The sequence below is a fragment of the Xenopus tropicalis genome, chromosome 3 (genome assembly GCF_000004195.4).
Source record: "Xenopus tropicalis strain Nigerian chromosome 3, UCB_Xtro_10.0, whole genome shotgun sequence".
Taxonomy (NCBI): domain Eukaryota; kingdom Metazoa; phylum Chordata; class Amphibia; order Anura; family Pipidae; genus Xenopus; species Xenopus tropicalis.
In genome coordinates, this window is record NC_030679.2 from 43,815,166 (window position 1) to 43,829,260 (window position 14,095).

Below are 14,095 nucleotides of genomic sequence, written 5' to 3' on the forward strand. Positions count from 1 at the left end.
TTGCACTTAAATACAAAATGTTTTTTTTTAAATGCAAAAGTGTTTATTTAGAGTCTGTACGTTGGTGCTAATCTACACCAGTGCATTAACCAATAGCAGCTAAACAGAAACTAGGTTGGAACTGAATAATGCAAATAAGACAACTAAAGGGAATGTCCAGTTGTTGGCTGTGGGTTATTTTGTGGCATTTAAGAGGTAGTAGTACAAAATATTTCCCTATTTGCATGACCTGCATTTTACTACTTTGCATTGTGAAATGGGAAAGGGGATGGCACTTTCATTATGTTTTGTTTATCTGTGTGGAACTGCAGTTTAGCTGGAATTTCTTGCAGAACAACATTTCTTGCTTCAATATAGGGAGATACTGTCATATTAAAGAATGTGGGAAGGGAACCACCTGATCTTAGTTAACAGCCGTTCCTACAGCTGGCACAGAGGCCCTGCTTTCCCTTTTTGCACTCTGTGCAAGATTATTCTATTCTCTTTTTGCCAAATATAATTTTCTCCTGGGGAATCCCTTCCTTCCTTTAACAGGTCATAATTTCCTAAGGATATCTGTGGGCTGGGTTCCTTCCTATACTCCAACCTTGGCACATACCTGCACACACTAGAAGACTAACCTGGTTCATGCACATCCAATGTGCAACACTAAAATCTGGATTTCATTATACATCATTTCATACTCTCTTTATCCTCAAATGGCTTCCCTATCTTGCAGTATCCTTAACCCCCATTTTATTTTTCTGTAGTGATAGATTTGGTAGGTAATTGCATCAGATACTTGACTATAATTATACTTGGTACCTCTGCCAAGGTGATACCCAAATCTCCCAAAAAATACCAGGAAAACTTACAGTTAGCAGGGCATCCATGTATCTTACTGTAAGTTTACAGAAGCAACATTTTACACATTTAAAAAATGTTGTCTACACAGAATGATTGCTCTTGAAGCTTTAAGGTTACAAAGTGATGTCTGTAGGACCAATGCAGTGACAGTGTTAGATTTTGCTTCAGGTCTAGTAACCAACCAGATATTTGCTTTAGAAAAGAAGACCATTATATATTTAATATGTTCTGATTAGTTGCTATGGGTTACTAGACCCAGGGCAAACGGCACCAGTTATAAAATCCAATGTTTTATAAAATTTTAAGACAGGAGAAGTAGTTATACTGTAGAAGGCAATGTACTTTCTTAAAACAGAGTGTCTTTGTTGTGCTGAAGCAGATTTATTAGCATAAACTCTAGTGATAAACACAGAGCGTCAGACTCGCCCTATTTATTTCTATTGAGCAACGCAAACAATTGTCCCTTGTGTGTGGCTGTTGTGGGGAGCTGCCTCAAAGTCACAAGATCCTTCATTTGTGGGTAAGAAAGCAGAACTTCAGGCTGCATGAAGAACTCTCACAGCTGGAGCTTGGCAGAAAACTGCAGCTGTCAATATATCTAATTGTTTCACGCAGCAAAGTGCCCTCCTACAGCATCAGCTAGCAGTTGCTTCAAAGTAACATTCTTGTTCTCACGAAAAATACTCACAGCCATTTTGATTAATGGGTATTTTCACAGGTCTACGGCTTGGGTTATTTTAAGTACTTTTTTTTTTCTTGTAGTGTCCCCATTTTGTCATTTATCAGCTCCCATGGCTGTTAGTCCAGGGTGGCCCAACTGGAGATCATGTCTACTTCAGAAAGCACAGACCATTTTATTCACTTTGGAATATCAATACTTCAGGTTTTTCATTTAAATGGGATTTCAGTTATGCATATACAGGGATCCTATACCTGTAATTGTAATTTTAAAATGTTTTCTTTAGAGATAAGGTCCTAGTTTTAACTGCAGTGTGTGTTTTTATAATCAAGTTAGGTGCGGTCAGCCATCTGTTATTTGCCGTATAAACACAGCCAAACCCAACTGTTCAACAGAACTTAAAAATGTGCTTTATGGAAATGAAAGTTTAATCTAAGTAAATGTTATATGTACATCAAGTTAGTGATGTCATCGGTTATAAGGATATAATCTACAGGATGATCATGGCTCTTGTGTATTATAGATATATAAATACATAGACACATATTCTAAACTAACTGTGGAGATTGCTGTTGCCCTGGATACTATAAATTATACCAAATTATAGCATCCTTTCTGTTATGGAATCATAATACCATTCTGAATGTATAGGAATAGCCTCAAAAAACATACGCAATACAATTATCTTTCTCTCATTCTCAGCCTTTCCTGTTTCATGTATTTACAGGGCTTTTGGTAAAGAAACTTCCCCCACAAAAGATGCACTCCCTTCTGCATCCCCTGCATCAGCTAATGTAAAGCCCAGCATCCTCAGACTGCAAGAAAAATTATCTTTAAGTAACTTCTACGTTGATGTTGCACAGAATGAAAGTCATGTTGGAAAGGCAGAGGAATGTGACATGAGAATGGATAGCAGGAGATTCTGTGAAAATTCAGATCCTCATAATGGACATAAGTACAATTTGCAGCCATCGGTGGGCAATTTATCAGCCCGGTAAGTCATAACAACAACAACAAGGATTCCCTTGGGTTTTAGGGTTTCTTAAGAGCTGTATAGTATGCAGAGATTATTGGAACCATTGTGCTGACTGTAATTGCACTCTGAAACCAAAACCAACGTGATAGGGTTTCTTCTTTAGAGATCGGATTTCAGTTTCTAAAAGGAAGTAACAACAATAGAAAAATGGTATTTAGCAGCCAAAATCAAGCTGTACTAAATTAATAATAACGCAATGAAAATAGATTTTACTGTGTTGTGCAATAACTCCCTACATTTCCCTCACAAAAGGGTGCACAAAGTATATAATATGTAGGGGATCAGAGAACCCTGTCCCCTGTTTCTCAGTCTGTGATCTCATCCAGCCTAGCTACAGCCTGGGGAGGGATCCGGTTGGCTGGCTGCCCCAGTGTACGTCTGGGAGAGGTGTGCCTAAGCTTTGGAGCCAAAAATCTAGGGGCGGGCCCAGCAGTTTATAAAGGGAGCCCCTGCTGTTGTTTGCCAGTGCAGAGGAAGACCCAGAGTGAGCAGTTAGCACAAACAGTGTGTGTTCAGACTGGAAAGGATAAAAGTCTGCTGGACTGCCAGGGAATATAAAGTCCTCTGTGGTACTCTGTGTGTGTGTGTCCCCTGGAGGAACAGGTATTGCAATTACCTGCTACGTGGGCAGTGGCGTAGCGTGGGCTTTCGTCGCCTGGGGCCGACCGGAAATTTGCCGCCCCTCTATTTAGTTATTCTTAAAAAAAATAGACAAAATAAAAAAAGCAGCATTACATTTTTTTATTGATTAAAAATTTACTTTTCGTAAATTACTTTTCATACACAGAGCCCCAATTGCCCCATACACAGTGCCCCCAATAGGAAGTGCCCCCATACACAATACCCCACAAAGACCTGGCCCCCCCATGGAAAGTGCCCCAATTTCCCCATAGACAGTAGCCCCCACACAGTGCCCCCAATTTCCCCCATAGTACATACCCCCAACAGACCATCGGCGGCGGCTCCTTCTCTCTTACAGGCAACAGGCGCTTCTATAAGGTTGCGCCTCGTCGCTGACGTGTGACGTCATTCGCAGGGGCGCAACCTTATAAAAGCGCCTGTTGCCGCGCCATAAGAGAGAAGGAACCGCCGCCGATGGTCTGTTGGGGGTACGTTGATGGGGAGGGGATTGTTGGGTCTATTGGGGTTTCTTTCTATGGGGGGGGGTACTTGCTGTGGGTAAATTGGGTGCACTTCCGGATTCGGTTCGGCTCAGAGCACGGATTCGGCCGAAATCGAATACCTTGAAAAAAGGCTGGTTTCGGCCCGAATCCCGAACCAAATCCTAAAATATACCTATATTTTTTTAAATTTAAATATCATGGTGATTGCCGCCGCCCCTTCTGATACGCCGCCCGGGGCCATGGCCCCCTCGGCACCCCCCTCGCTACGCCACTGTACGTGGGAGCAGCCACCCCTTTCAACAGGGAAGGTACTCTGGAGCAGGTAGCGCTACCTGGGGGGACTAAAGAGCTCTTGGGAAAGGGACTGAACTGATTTAAGGGTTGGGGGTCTATCCGGATCTAAATTGGGCTGGGCAAGTACAGAGACTGTGCCAGTGTGGATAGCCCTCCCAAGTTTCCTCAGGAAAGGCTTATCAGTCACCCAAAAGCTGTTCTACTGTTTATGTCCAAAAGTTATATAAAGTTTAATATTGCTGCAAACCATGTGTGATTATTCCTAGTGGAAATCCCCTAGAGGTGTGTTCCTCAGTGTCCACTAGGTGGGGGCACTGCGCTGTTCCCAGTTCCCAGTATCAATATTCTTTGAAAACACACATCTCCTGTGAAAATACAGCCCATATTAAGTGAATGTGCCAAGAAAGGGTTACATTTTTGGAGGCACTGCTGAGATTCTATTGGGAAGCTGGGAATGTTGGATGAAAGCATGGCTGCACATGAAACCCCACAAACTGTTCGCCAGTGGTGCAATGCTTTGGAAATTAACCCCCGGAAGGTTGCTGTTGTGGGGCCCATGATGCCAAGAGTGAAAGAAGATTTTATTTATGAAATCCTTGATGGGGAGCCCATATTTTTCCGCCCAAGAGTGGCTGCGTCACGGCGAGATTCTGCCGGGGTTCTGCTGAATGTCCTTATAGAGAGCCCCAGAGAGATAGACCGTGAGAGGGTTCCCCCTGATATTGATGCGGGAGATGAAGGGCCATGGAGGGTTGTTCTGCCAGATCTGTCTGATGACGCAGATGATTTAACTACTCATGTTGACACCCTTATTTCCCAGTATGCAGTTACAGCACCGGGAGGTGTGCTGCCCAGTAAGAGACTGTTTGATTCGCCAGCTGAACAGAGTCAAGTAAAGCAAGGTCCATCCGGTGAGAGCGTGGTCTCCAAGGGGAGTCGACCCAGCTCGGGAGGCCAGCTGGATACCCCTGATATTGTGAGGGCGCTGGGACTACTGACTGACCAACTGACTCAGCTGGCGTGGAATGGTAATTTTAAAAGACTTAAAGTGTTTTCAGGTGCAGATCCGGTACCCTCGGGTGAGGAGTCCTTTGAGAGTTGGAGAGACTGCACTGTGGTGTCCGTGAGAGATTGGACCGGCCCTGAGGCAACCATGAGGAGGAAGATCCTTGAGAGCCTTCGCTGCCCTGCTGTGGATGTGGTAAAATCCTACCTAGTTAGTCACCCTGATGCTACTTCAGGCGACCTGATTGAAGTCCTGGAGGTGACGTTTGGCCCTGTAGCAAGTACTACAGAGATGCTCCACAACTTCCACTCTACCTTCCAGAAGGAGAAGGAAGCCCTGTCTGCCTATCTGGTGCGGGTGGAGCAAGGCCTGAGACTGCTGGTGAGTCGTGGGGTAAGCCAAAGCTCTGAAATGGATTCCCTGAGGATTCGCCAAATGAGGAGAGGGACTTTAAATAGTGACCCTGTTGCCGTGACGATTAGAGCTTACTACCAGGATACACTAACCCCTGGCTATATGGCTCTGATGGAAAGAGTTCGGCGGGAGGAGGCTGATGCCTATGTGAGGGTGAAGAGGAGTTCCACCCAAGGGCATGCAGAGAGGTCCCCTGCTGATGCAAAGCTGCTGGAGGAAAATAAGAGACTTCGCAAAGAGTTGGAAGAGTTTAAAGCTCAACTGTCTGAGAGAGCCAAAACCCCAACTGAGACGAGGAAACCTCCAACGTGCTACCGGTGTGGCAGGATAGGCCACATACAGCCAAACTGCCCTGTTCCTGATGAGGTTCAGGTTCAGTCTGCGCCGGCGGCGTAAGAGACTTCCAGGAAAATGTTACTAGTGCCATGTGATGGGTCATCAGGCCCGGAACTGTAAGACTTACAAAGGCCCAACAGTACAGAAGTCCTACTATGAGCCTTCCATATCTGAAAGTGACTCCCCTGAAGGAGATGAGGGGTTGAGTCAAAGGGAGACCGCTGTGGAGAACCCTGTGGAGTGTTGTACTGTTTCTGAGTGTAAGGAGGTAAGGCAAGCGAGGCCGTTGCCGGTTTTTCCTAGGGGAGAATGTAGGGGATCAGAGAACCCTGTCCCCTGTTTCTCAGTCTGTGATCTCATCCAGCCTAGCTACAGCCTGGGGAGGGATCCGGTTGGCTGGCTGCCCCAGTGCACGTCTGGGAGAGGTGTGCCTAAGCTTTGGAGCCAAAAATCTAGGGGCGGGCCCAGCAGTTTATAAAGGGAGCCCCTGCTGTTGTTTGCCAGTGCAGAGGAAGACCCAGAGTGAGCAGTTAGCACAAACAGTGTGTGTTCAGACTGAAAAGGATAAAAGTCTGCTGGACTGCCAGGGAATATAAAGTCCTCTGTGGTACTCTGTGTGTGTGTGTCCCCTGGAGGAACAGGTATTGCAATTACCTGCTACGTGGGAGCAGCCACCCCTTTCAACAGGGAAGGTACTCTGGGGCAGGTAGCGCTACCTGGGGGGACTAAAGAGCTCTTGGGAAAGGGACTGAACTGATTTAAGGGTTGGGGGTCTATCCGGATCTAAATTGGGCTGGGCAAGTACAGAGACTGTGCCAGTGTGGATAGCCCTCCCAAGTTTCCTCAGGAAAGGTTTCCTCAGTCACCCAAAAGCTGTTCTACTGTTTATGTCCAAAAGTTATATAAAGTTTAATATTGCTGCAAACCATGTGTGATTATTCCTAGTGGAAATCCCCTAGAGGTGTGTTCCTCAGTGTCCACTAGGTGGAGGCACTGCGCTGTTCCCAGTTCCCAGTATCAATATTCTTTGAAAACACACATCTCCTGTGAAAATACAGCCCATATTAAGTGAATGTGCCAAGAAAGGGTTACAAATATATTCAAATAAGCATTTACACACTGAGGTAGGGCTTAGGAAGAATATCATTACAATGCAGAAGTGTGGCATTACTTGTAAATACGGTGCAATGTAATATACCGCAACAGCATAAAATAAATATAAGAAACCTTACAAGCACAGATGTGAATAAATGGACATTTACAGGAGAACAGAGTGAATTTCATCCAACAAATTTGCATTTTCCAACAACCTATGTTCCTGCTGCTCTGTGTTCACTTAGAAGATCCAATTACTTTTCTTATCTTCATAGGACTTCAATCCACACTGGAAATACCACACCATCAACTAGTGATTTAATTTCTACCCAGGATTGTTCTCGCAGCCATGTACAAGACAATCCAGAACATATTTATGAAACCCTCCCATTCTATGCCATGGCTGACTGTTCTGATGGAATCTATGAAGACCCAGATTTACTGAGAGATGAAGAAACCCCACCAACAGATTATGAATCCCCAAGGCAAGTAAAATGAACATTTCAAGCCATTTGGATAAGATATCACAGAATAATACCTAACTCATTCTCATATAACATTTCCAGGGCTTAAGATTTGCAAAATTAAACATGCATAATTCTAAGTTATAGCAGCAAAGGATCAGCTTCATGTTAGTACTCTTGGTTTGGTTCTATCTAAGCTACTTGTTTACCTAGCTCTTAACCGTTCTGTATGTAGCCTACTTTAGCGGATGCTGTGCTGCTACAGTGTTCTTTGGCGCTATCAGGAGCCCTGAGCCCCCGCTTACTTTGGGGGACAGGTGTTTCCCAGCAATGGCGTGCCTCCACCCAGGGATAACTCTGTGGGACTACAACTCCCACCCTGGGAACTTAATGTTGTAGTTCAACCCTTCCAGGGATCCACTCTATGCCTGGCAGTATTACCCCTCCCTGGGGTACCTCCTTACCAGCTTAGTTAGATGATCCTGGGTATGAATCAGATGAACAACGAAGTACATGCTGAAACAGTTGTATCTTTATTGGGCAGACCTCTCCAGGAGTGTAGTACAGGCAGATTAAAGCACATCCATCAGTTAACTCACAGCACCCAGAGAACCTCTATCCAAAGGGGTACCCACGGTACTCACGCCAAGAATGATCTTATCTAAGAGGTCCCCCCGGTACTCACGCCAAGAGACCCTTTCATAGGGCTCACGCTAGGCAGACCCTCCACAAAGACTCACCCCCCGGTACTCACGCCCAGGACCTCTTTGTCAGGAATCTCCTCTCTAATAGGGACTTTCTCCCTCTTGCCTAAACACTGTGTGCCCTAATCTTCCAGCTGATGTAATGCTGGTGGGATCTTAATCCCTCTACACTCCTGGAGGGGCAATTGCGGCCCATTCTGACCTACCACTCCCTACATGGCACTCCTGGAGTGGCCTAACACAGAGAAACTACTATCTCTACTAACAGGGGAGCTCCTCTCTCTAGAGACTCCCAAACTAAGATGGCTCTCAGCACATGGCTGTTTCCCTTATATGAGCCTATGCACCACCCTGTGGCCATAACCCGAACTACAGGGGTCCTCCCCATTAACTACAGATGTACCAGGCTATACCCATTGTACCTTAACCATTACCCTCCCAGGGACCTATCCTAGGGGTATACATCCTGAAAGGCCCATTTTAGCAAACCCCTACATGTATATGAATGGACAGTCTTTATTTGAGCATCTAAAATGAGGCTTGGTTTACTGGAAATTAATCATGTTTGGAAATAGATTGTCGGAATAACAGGGCATAACTGAAGGGTATTGGTAGGCCTGTAATAACTTGAAACATAGAGAGCAAGTTTAAAACACACTGTGCAGATTATAGGGGCAGTTTAGTCTTTAACAGAATATGAACAATATGTACTAAAATAAAAAATGTGGATCATTTCATACTCACTTCAATATGTTGCCCACTTCATGTATTTATTGTTTAAAAACATACCAGCTGACTTTTTGAAGTAGTGGTAGGGTTACTAACATGTAGGGTTACTAGTGGTGACTACTGTTCCAGTGTATTGGAAGCAAGTCACTGCAGTGATCAAAACACATTGTGTGCGACAGCGCTTTGAAGTTTTATATGCTCCTTCTATATTGATATACAGTTTGCTTATAAATAAATCAGCCCTACTTTGTAGACAAATAATTTTCTCATGCCTGTCTATTTTGCTCTGTTATTATGTAAACAGCTCATTCCCCAGACAAAACAGCGCCAAAAATATACCACCTTATCTATCTGAGGATACCAACATAATTTATGATGATGCCGAGGGCCTAGGCACAACTATGCTGCCTGAACTGGATGAACTGATACAATCTGAGGAAAATTATGTTGAACATTTATACTATTTAACTTCTACCATCCGGCCAATACTAGAGAAGGTGAGTGAAAAAAATTAGCTGCTTAGATGCAAGCAACCAGTACCGTATTATGGGTCAGCAACTTTTTTGTAATCAGTAAGGTAGTGTAGGAACGGCATGTAGAAAAACAGAGTACAATAAAATATAGTTGTATGTATGCCCATAGCTCCACTGATAAAAGCCTTGACCATTACTTATGGGAAATTGAGATTATGATGAAGTTAAATGGACTGTTTACACATCGCAGCTACTTTATCCCATGTCCTCATAACAAAGTCACAGTTACCGGTACATAAAACATGATTATTAGCCACTGTGTTATATTTCCAATCAGTGTCACAATTATTTATACACATTAGCAACTATTGGCAAACACTTGAATGCTGATAACCCTCCAAAGAGGGCAGGAGTGCCAATCAAAATGTTTAGGGACCTCTGTGATGGGTGATTTAGTTTTAACTGCAATAGCTTTAACATGACATCCAAACTAGTGAACTGTGCCTATTGCGCTGTATTGTATTCTAGAATGGAGTCGACGTGAAGACACTTTTTTGCAATATGGATGAGATTCTTCAGGTGGCAAAATTGTTCTTGACAGAGTTGAAAAAGACAGAGTGCAATGGGCAGTACCATCTGAAACAAATTGGTGTGTATGATTGGCTAATGTAGTTTATTTTGACTTTATTTTCTGATAATATCTAATCAGTACAAATCTTATCCTAGACATTTCCAGTACCTACTAATTTTGACGCTCGTTATTGGACTGTTTACAGTTCATCCAGGTAGCTGATTTTTCATCAGTTTTTAGTGCAGAACATCACAAATATAACTTCTAAGCTAGTAATCTTCCCTTCCCCATGTACAGGTCTGAGAATTCTAACTGGTAAGAGGAAAGTGTATGTGTGTGTTTGGGGGTGAGGGTGCTTGAGGCACCCCTAGATATTACATTTCAGACCTAATTTTAGCCATTATATGCTCCACAGAGCTTATCTAAAGACCTAGGGCGCACAAGGTAAATATTATTTTCTTGCTGTGTATCTGGCAGGTAGAAAAATGCTTCATTACCCCTCCTTTAGCATTAAACGGCAATTGCAACCACTGGTACTGATTGCCACCTGAGTGCATGCACTCCAGCCTAAGGGTAGTATACGTGGAATTAAATACAGACAAGCAGAGGCAAGAGATTGTGAGAAATACATTCATAGGGGTTGATATACTAAGCAGAATGGAAACGGAACAGAAGGAGCAAGCAGTTAATAAGCTTGGTGATGACTGGTAAGATTATATTGAAAATATAAATGAGCTGGACTAAATGAAGACTGAGAAAATATTAGGCTTGTTACTTCCAACAGGAATTAGAATGGACATGATAAAGAAAATGTGCTGATCAGAAAGATACAACATGCTGCAGGTACCTAATTATATATAAAGCAGATCTGAGGCTGCAGTGTGGGCCAGCAGTGTAGAGAACACAGTGAGACCCTAGTTGATTTTAATACACAGTAAACTGGTAAAACAGGTGCACTTCTGGGAGTTTTAGGAGGATCTAAATAGGATTTGCTGAGGGTTCTGCCACTGCGTGTGTAGCCATTGGTGATGAGCGAATCTGTCCTTAAAATTCGCAAAACCGCAAGAAAATTTGCGAAACGGCGAAAAATTCACGAAACACATTTGTTGCGCCTTTTTTTTTGTCGGCAGCATATTTTTTGTCACCCGCGACTATTGTTTGGTCGCCCCCGCTTTTTTTGATGCGCGACAAAAAAAAAATCTGCGCAATGAATTTTTCCACAGCCAATTTTCACGGAACTTTCGCAAAACAATTCGCCGATGGCGAAATGCGGAAATTCGCTGCGAATCCATGCCTGGTGAAAAAATTCCCTCATCACTAGTAGCCATTTCAAATGGTGTTATTGTATTTTACAGTATGATATACTACTTGATCTGTGCTTCTCACTGTACCCTTTAATAAGTCTGACAATTAGTTGTGGTTATGTCTGCTTTTAGGAGAAATGTTCTTGGATTTCAGTAAAGAAATGCAGAATATATATAGCACATACTGCTGGGAATATGAACGATCCCTTTCCCTTCTGGAGCAATACAAGGAGAGTGGTACATACCAGCATATTCAAGAGCTCCTGCATTCTGAACTGTAAGTCACCTACAATATTTGTAACATAATCTTGCATATAAATATAAAATCTGAATCACAATAAGCAATTCAGTGGTTTACAAAGGTCTGGGTAACTATTTTAGTTAAAGCTGGAACTGTGGGTCATCTCTTTCCACATCCAGTTGGTCATTAAGACAAAAGTTCTACTAGCCATTAGGTTATACAGGGATGGGATCTGTTATCCAGAATGCTCAGGGCCTGGGGTTTTCTGGACATAATTTATGTCTCAATACTTTAACTCTACTGAAAAATATGAATTATATCTTACTTGAGATCAAGTACAAGGTACTGTTTTATTATTACAGAGAAAAAGTCATTTTTAAAAATAAGAATTATTTGCTTATAATGGAGTTCTTGGGAGATGGCCTTCTCATAATTCTGAGATTTCGGGTTTCTGGATAATGGATCCCATAACCGTATAAGCAATGTTTAGAGTTGCTTTCATTATTATATATAAACCCAACCCATAATGAAAAGATTATTATTAAAAACGTTATTATTTGTAACAAATTCTACCTTCTGCAATGAAACTGCTAAATTACACAAGCTCCGGCAAAGAAAACACAGATGTCATCTATGTCAGTTTCTATACACTTGATAAACACCCATCCCATTAATATGGCAGGAGCTCTGCATTTAGAACAAACCATGTAATGTAATGTACAGTAGAGCTTGCCATAGGTCAGCAAAGGCAAATGTCACAGCTTTCTATTTACTTTCACCCATTAATTAATATGGACTCAAAAATCCAAAAGTGTCCAGAGAGGAGAAGTGCACCACTGACAGATTGTAGTGAGGTCTAGATTCATGCTTTGATGCATTTGTCTGATTACAATAGGAACAGGGGGATTTCTTTGTGCAATGCAGGCATAGATCTGTGCATTAGAAAAGTACAAAATAACCATTCTCTATAGTTGTCTAAGATATGTGTTTCTATTGCTATGCTAACTAAATTCCATATGTATGTACACAGGTCTGGATCTAAATGTAGGGAAATCAGCTTCATCCTGGTCATGCCTGTGCAGCGCATCACAAAGTACCCCCTGTTGTTGCTGAGCATCCTGAAAAGCTGTCCCCCAGGTGACGAGGCCCATGCAACCATGCAGAGTGCATATTCTGCAATGCAGGAGGTCAATCAGAACATCAATGAATACAAGAGATGCAAGGAAGCTGGTGAGATCTGGAAGCCTAGTATTATGTAAAGCTTTTCAGCATTTAGGCTATGATTATTACTTGTCTACTTTTAAACTGAACAGTTTCATATGAGAAGGTGACTCCTAATGGTTCTTCCATGCACTTCTGGGGTCAGTAATGCAATATGTTTCTTATATTAACAAATGAGGGGGATAAGTGAATTTAAATGTGAGTGCAATAACATGTTTTATTAATGTGTGTTTTAAAAACAAGATAAACGGCAAGTCAACACAGTGCATATATTTCTTATTTGTGCTTGGTATCTCTTTAACTGTTGGGTCACTACACCGTGTACGTTCAGACAATATACCGTAGCTTGGATTGTGGGTGCCAGCTTGCTGAAACAAACTGACCTGGGGTACCTTCCTGCAGACAGCAGCATTGCCATGTTTTTCCCTCCTTCTGGGCATCCCTCATGCCAACCTGGGCTGGACATATGTGTAGTATAGTATGTCTTTAAAATCAATGGCCACCTGGGGACAGGGAAAACATGGCAATGTTATCATCTAGGAAAGTACCCCAGATGTGCCAGCCAGGGTTTACAGTTATCGATTACACCAACCTGTGTTTTTTCACTTTTCTTCTCCTTTAATTATTATTAAGGACAAAGAAACCTGTATTCATTGAGGGGTACATGTGCAGCTGAGTAGCACTTTCAGTTTTACTCTAATGTGCATGCAAGAGTTTCCACTAGGAATGCTTGGGAAAGAGAAGTAAACTGACAGTACTGCCCTCTGCTCCAGTGCATTATTATTCCTAAGAAATTAAGAATTAATTCAAGCAATGGCATAGTCTTTATGTAAATACCAGTTTTATAAAAAAAACATTCTGTTATTACTGACTGAAATAATCTGACATAACCTCAGCAATGTTATTCTATCTATCTATCTATCTATCTATCAATGGAAAGTATAGTAAACTTTCTGTACTTGTTTCTGTAGGCAGCAAATATCACCGCTTGCAACAGCAAAGTCTGATTGAAAAAGTCTCATCCCTGAACACCAGTACCATTACTAAAAAATATAAACGTCTAAGTCACAGAATCATGTATGAGGCAGGCATCATTCCAAAGGTAAGGTACCACAGGTAGCTAACATATGTAGTAACAGAACCCAAACACAAACTCTTACCTTGGCACGGTGGTCGCTTTTAAAGGGGATCTCTTCATTAAAACAGTTTCTGCATAGTGAAAGAAATTGTAATCCTAAGAAACTTTCACATACCCTTTCATTAAACATTTTAAATGGTTTTAAATAGTGGTGTGACAACAGCATGCCAAGCCCCTCTCCCCAAAATCTTGATGGGCCCATGATGGGCACAGCAGTCCCTGCCCACCGTCCCTCCACCTGCATGTCCGCTTGCTTCCCCCGCTCGCCGGCTTTCTTGCCAGTGTATGTAAGAGAGCAGCTGGGGGCGGATTCTAAAGACTATAGAGAAAGCAGACCCCCTGGTCCAGGCCCCCCTTGTCCCCTAGGTTACCCCATGACAGCTGGGCCTGCTTCCTGTATATTTGTGCCAATGGTTTTAA

General features: G+C 42.7%; 1 protein-coding gene across 2 annotated transcripts in view; it reads left to right on the forward strand.

Moving 5' to 3' along the window:
* Nucleotides 1–14,095, forward strand: part of arhgef37 (Rho guanine nucleotide exchange factor 37) — a 41,320-nt gene that overhangs the window by 10,986 nt on the left and 16,239 nt on the right. Inside the window, exons 2-8 of one of the 2 annotated variants that reach the window (XM_012959806.3) lie at nt 2,253–2,519; nt 7,106–7,315; nt 9,032–9,224; nt 9,729–9,849; nt 11,208–11,352; nt 12,347–12,546; nt 13,509–13,639. In XM_012959806.3, the coding sequence (XP_012815260.2) occupies nt 2,253–2,519; nt 7,106–7,315; nt 9,032–9,224; nt 9,729–9,849; nt 11,208–11,352; nt 12,347–12,546; nt 13,509–13,639 (1,267 nt within the window). Of the gene's footprint in view, nt 1–2,252; nt 2,520–7,105; nt 7,316–9,030; nt 9,225–9,728; nt 9,850–11,207; nt 11,353–12,346; nt 12,547–13,508; nt 13,640–14,095 lie in introns of both variants that reach the window. The other variant, XM_031898823.1, reaches the window with a different exon arrangement.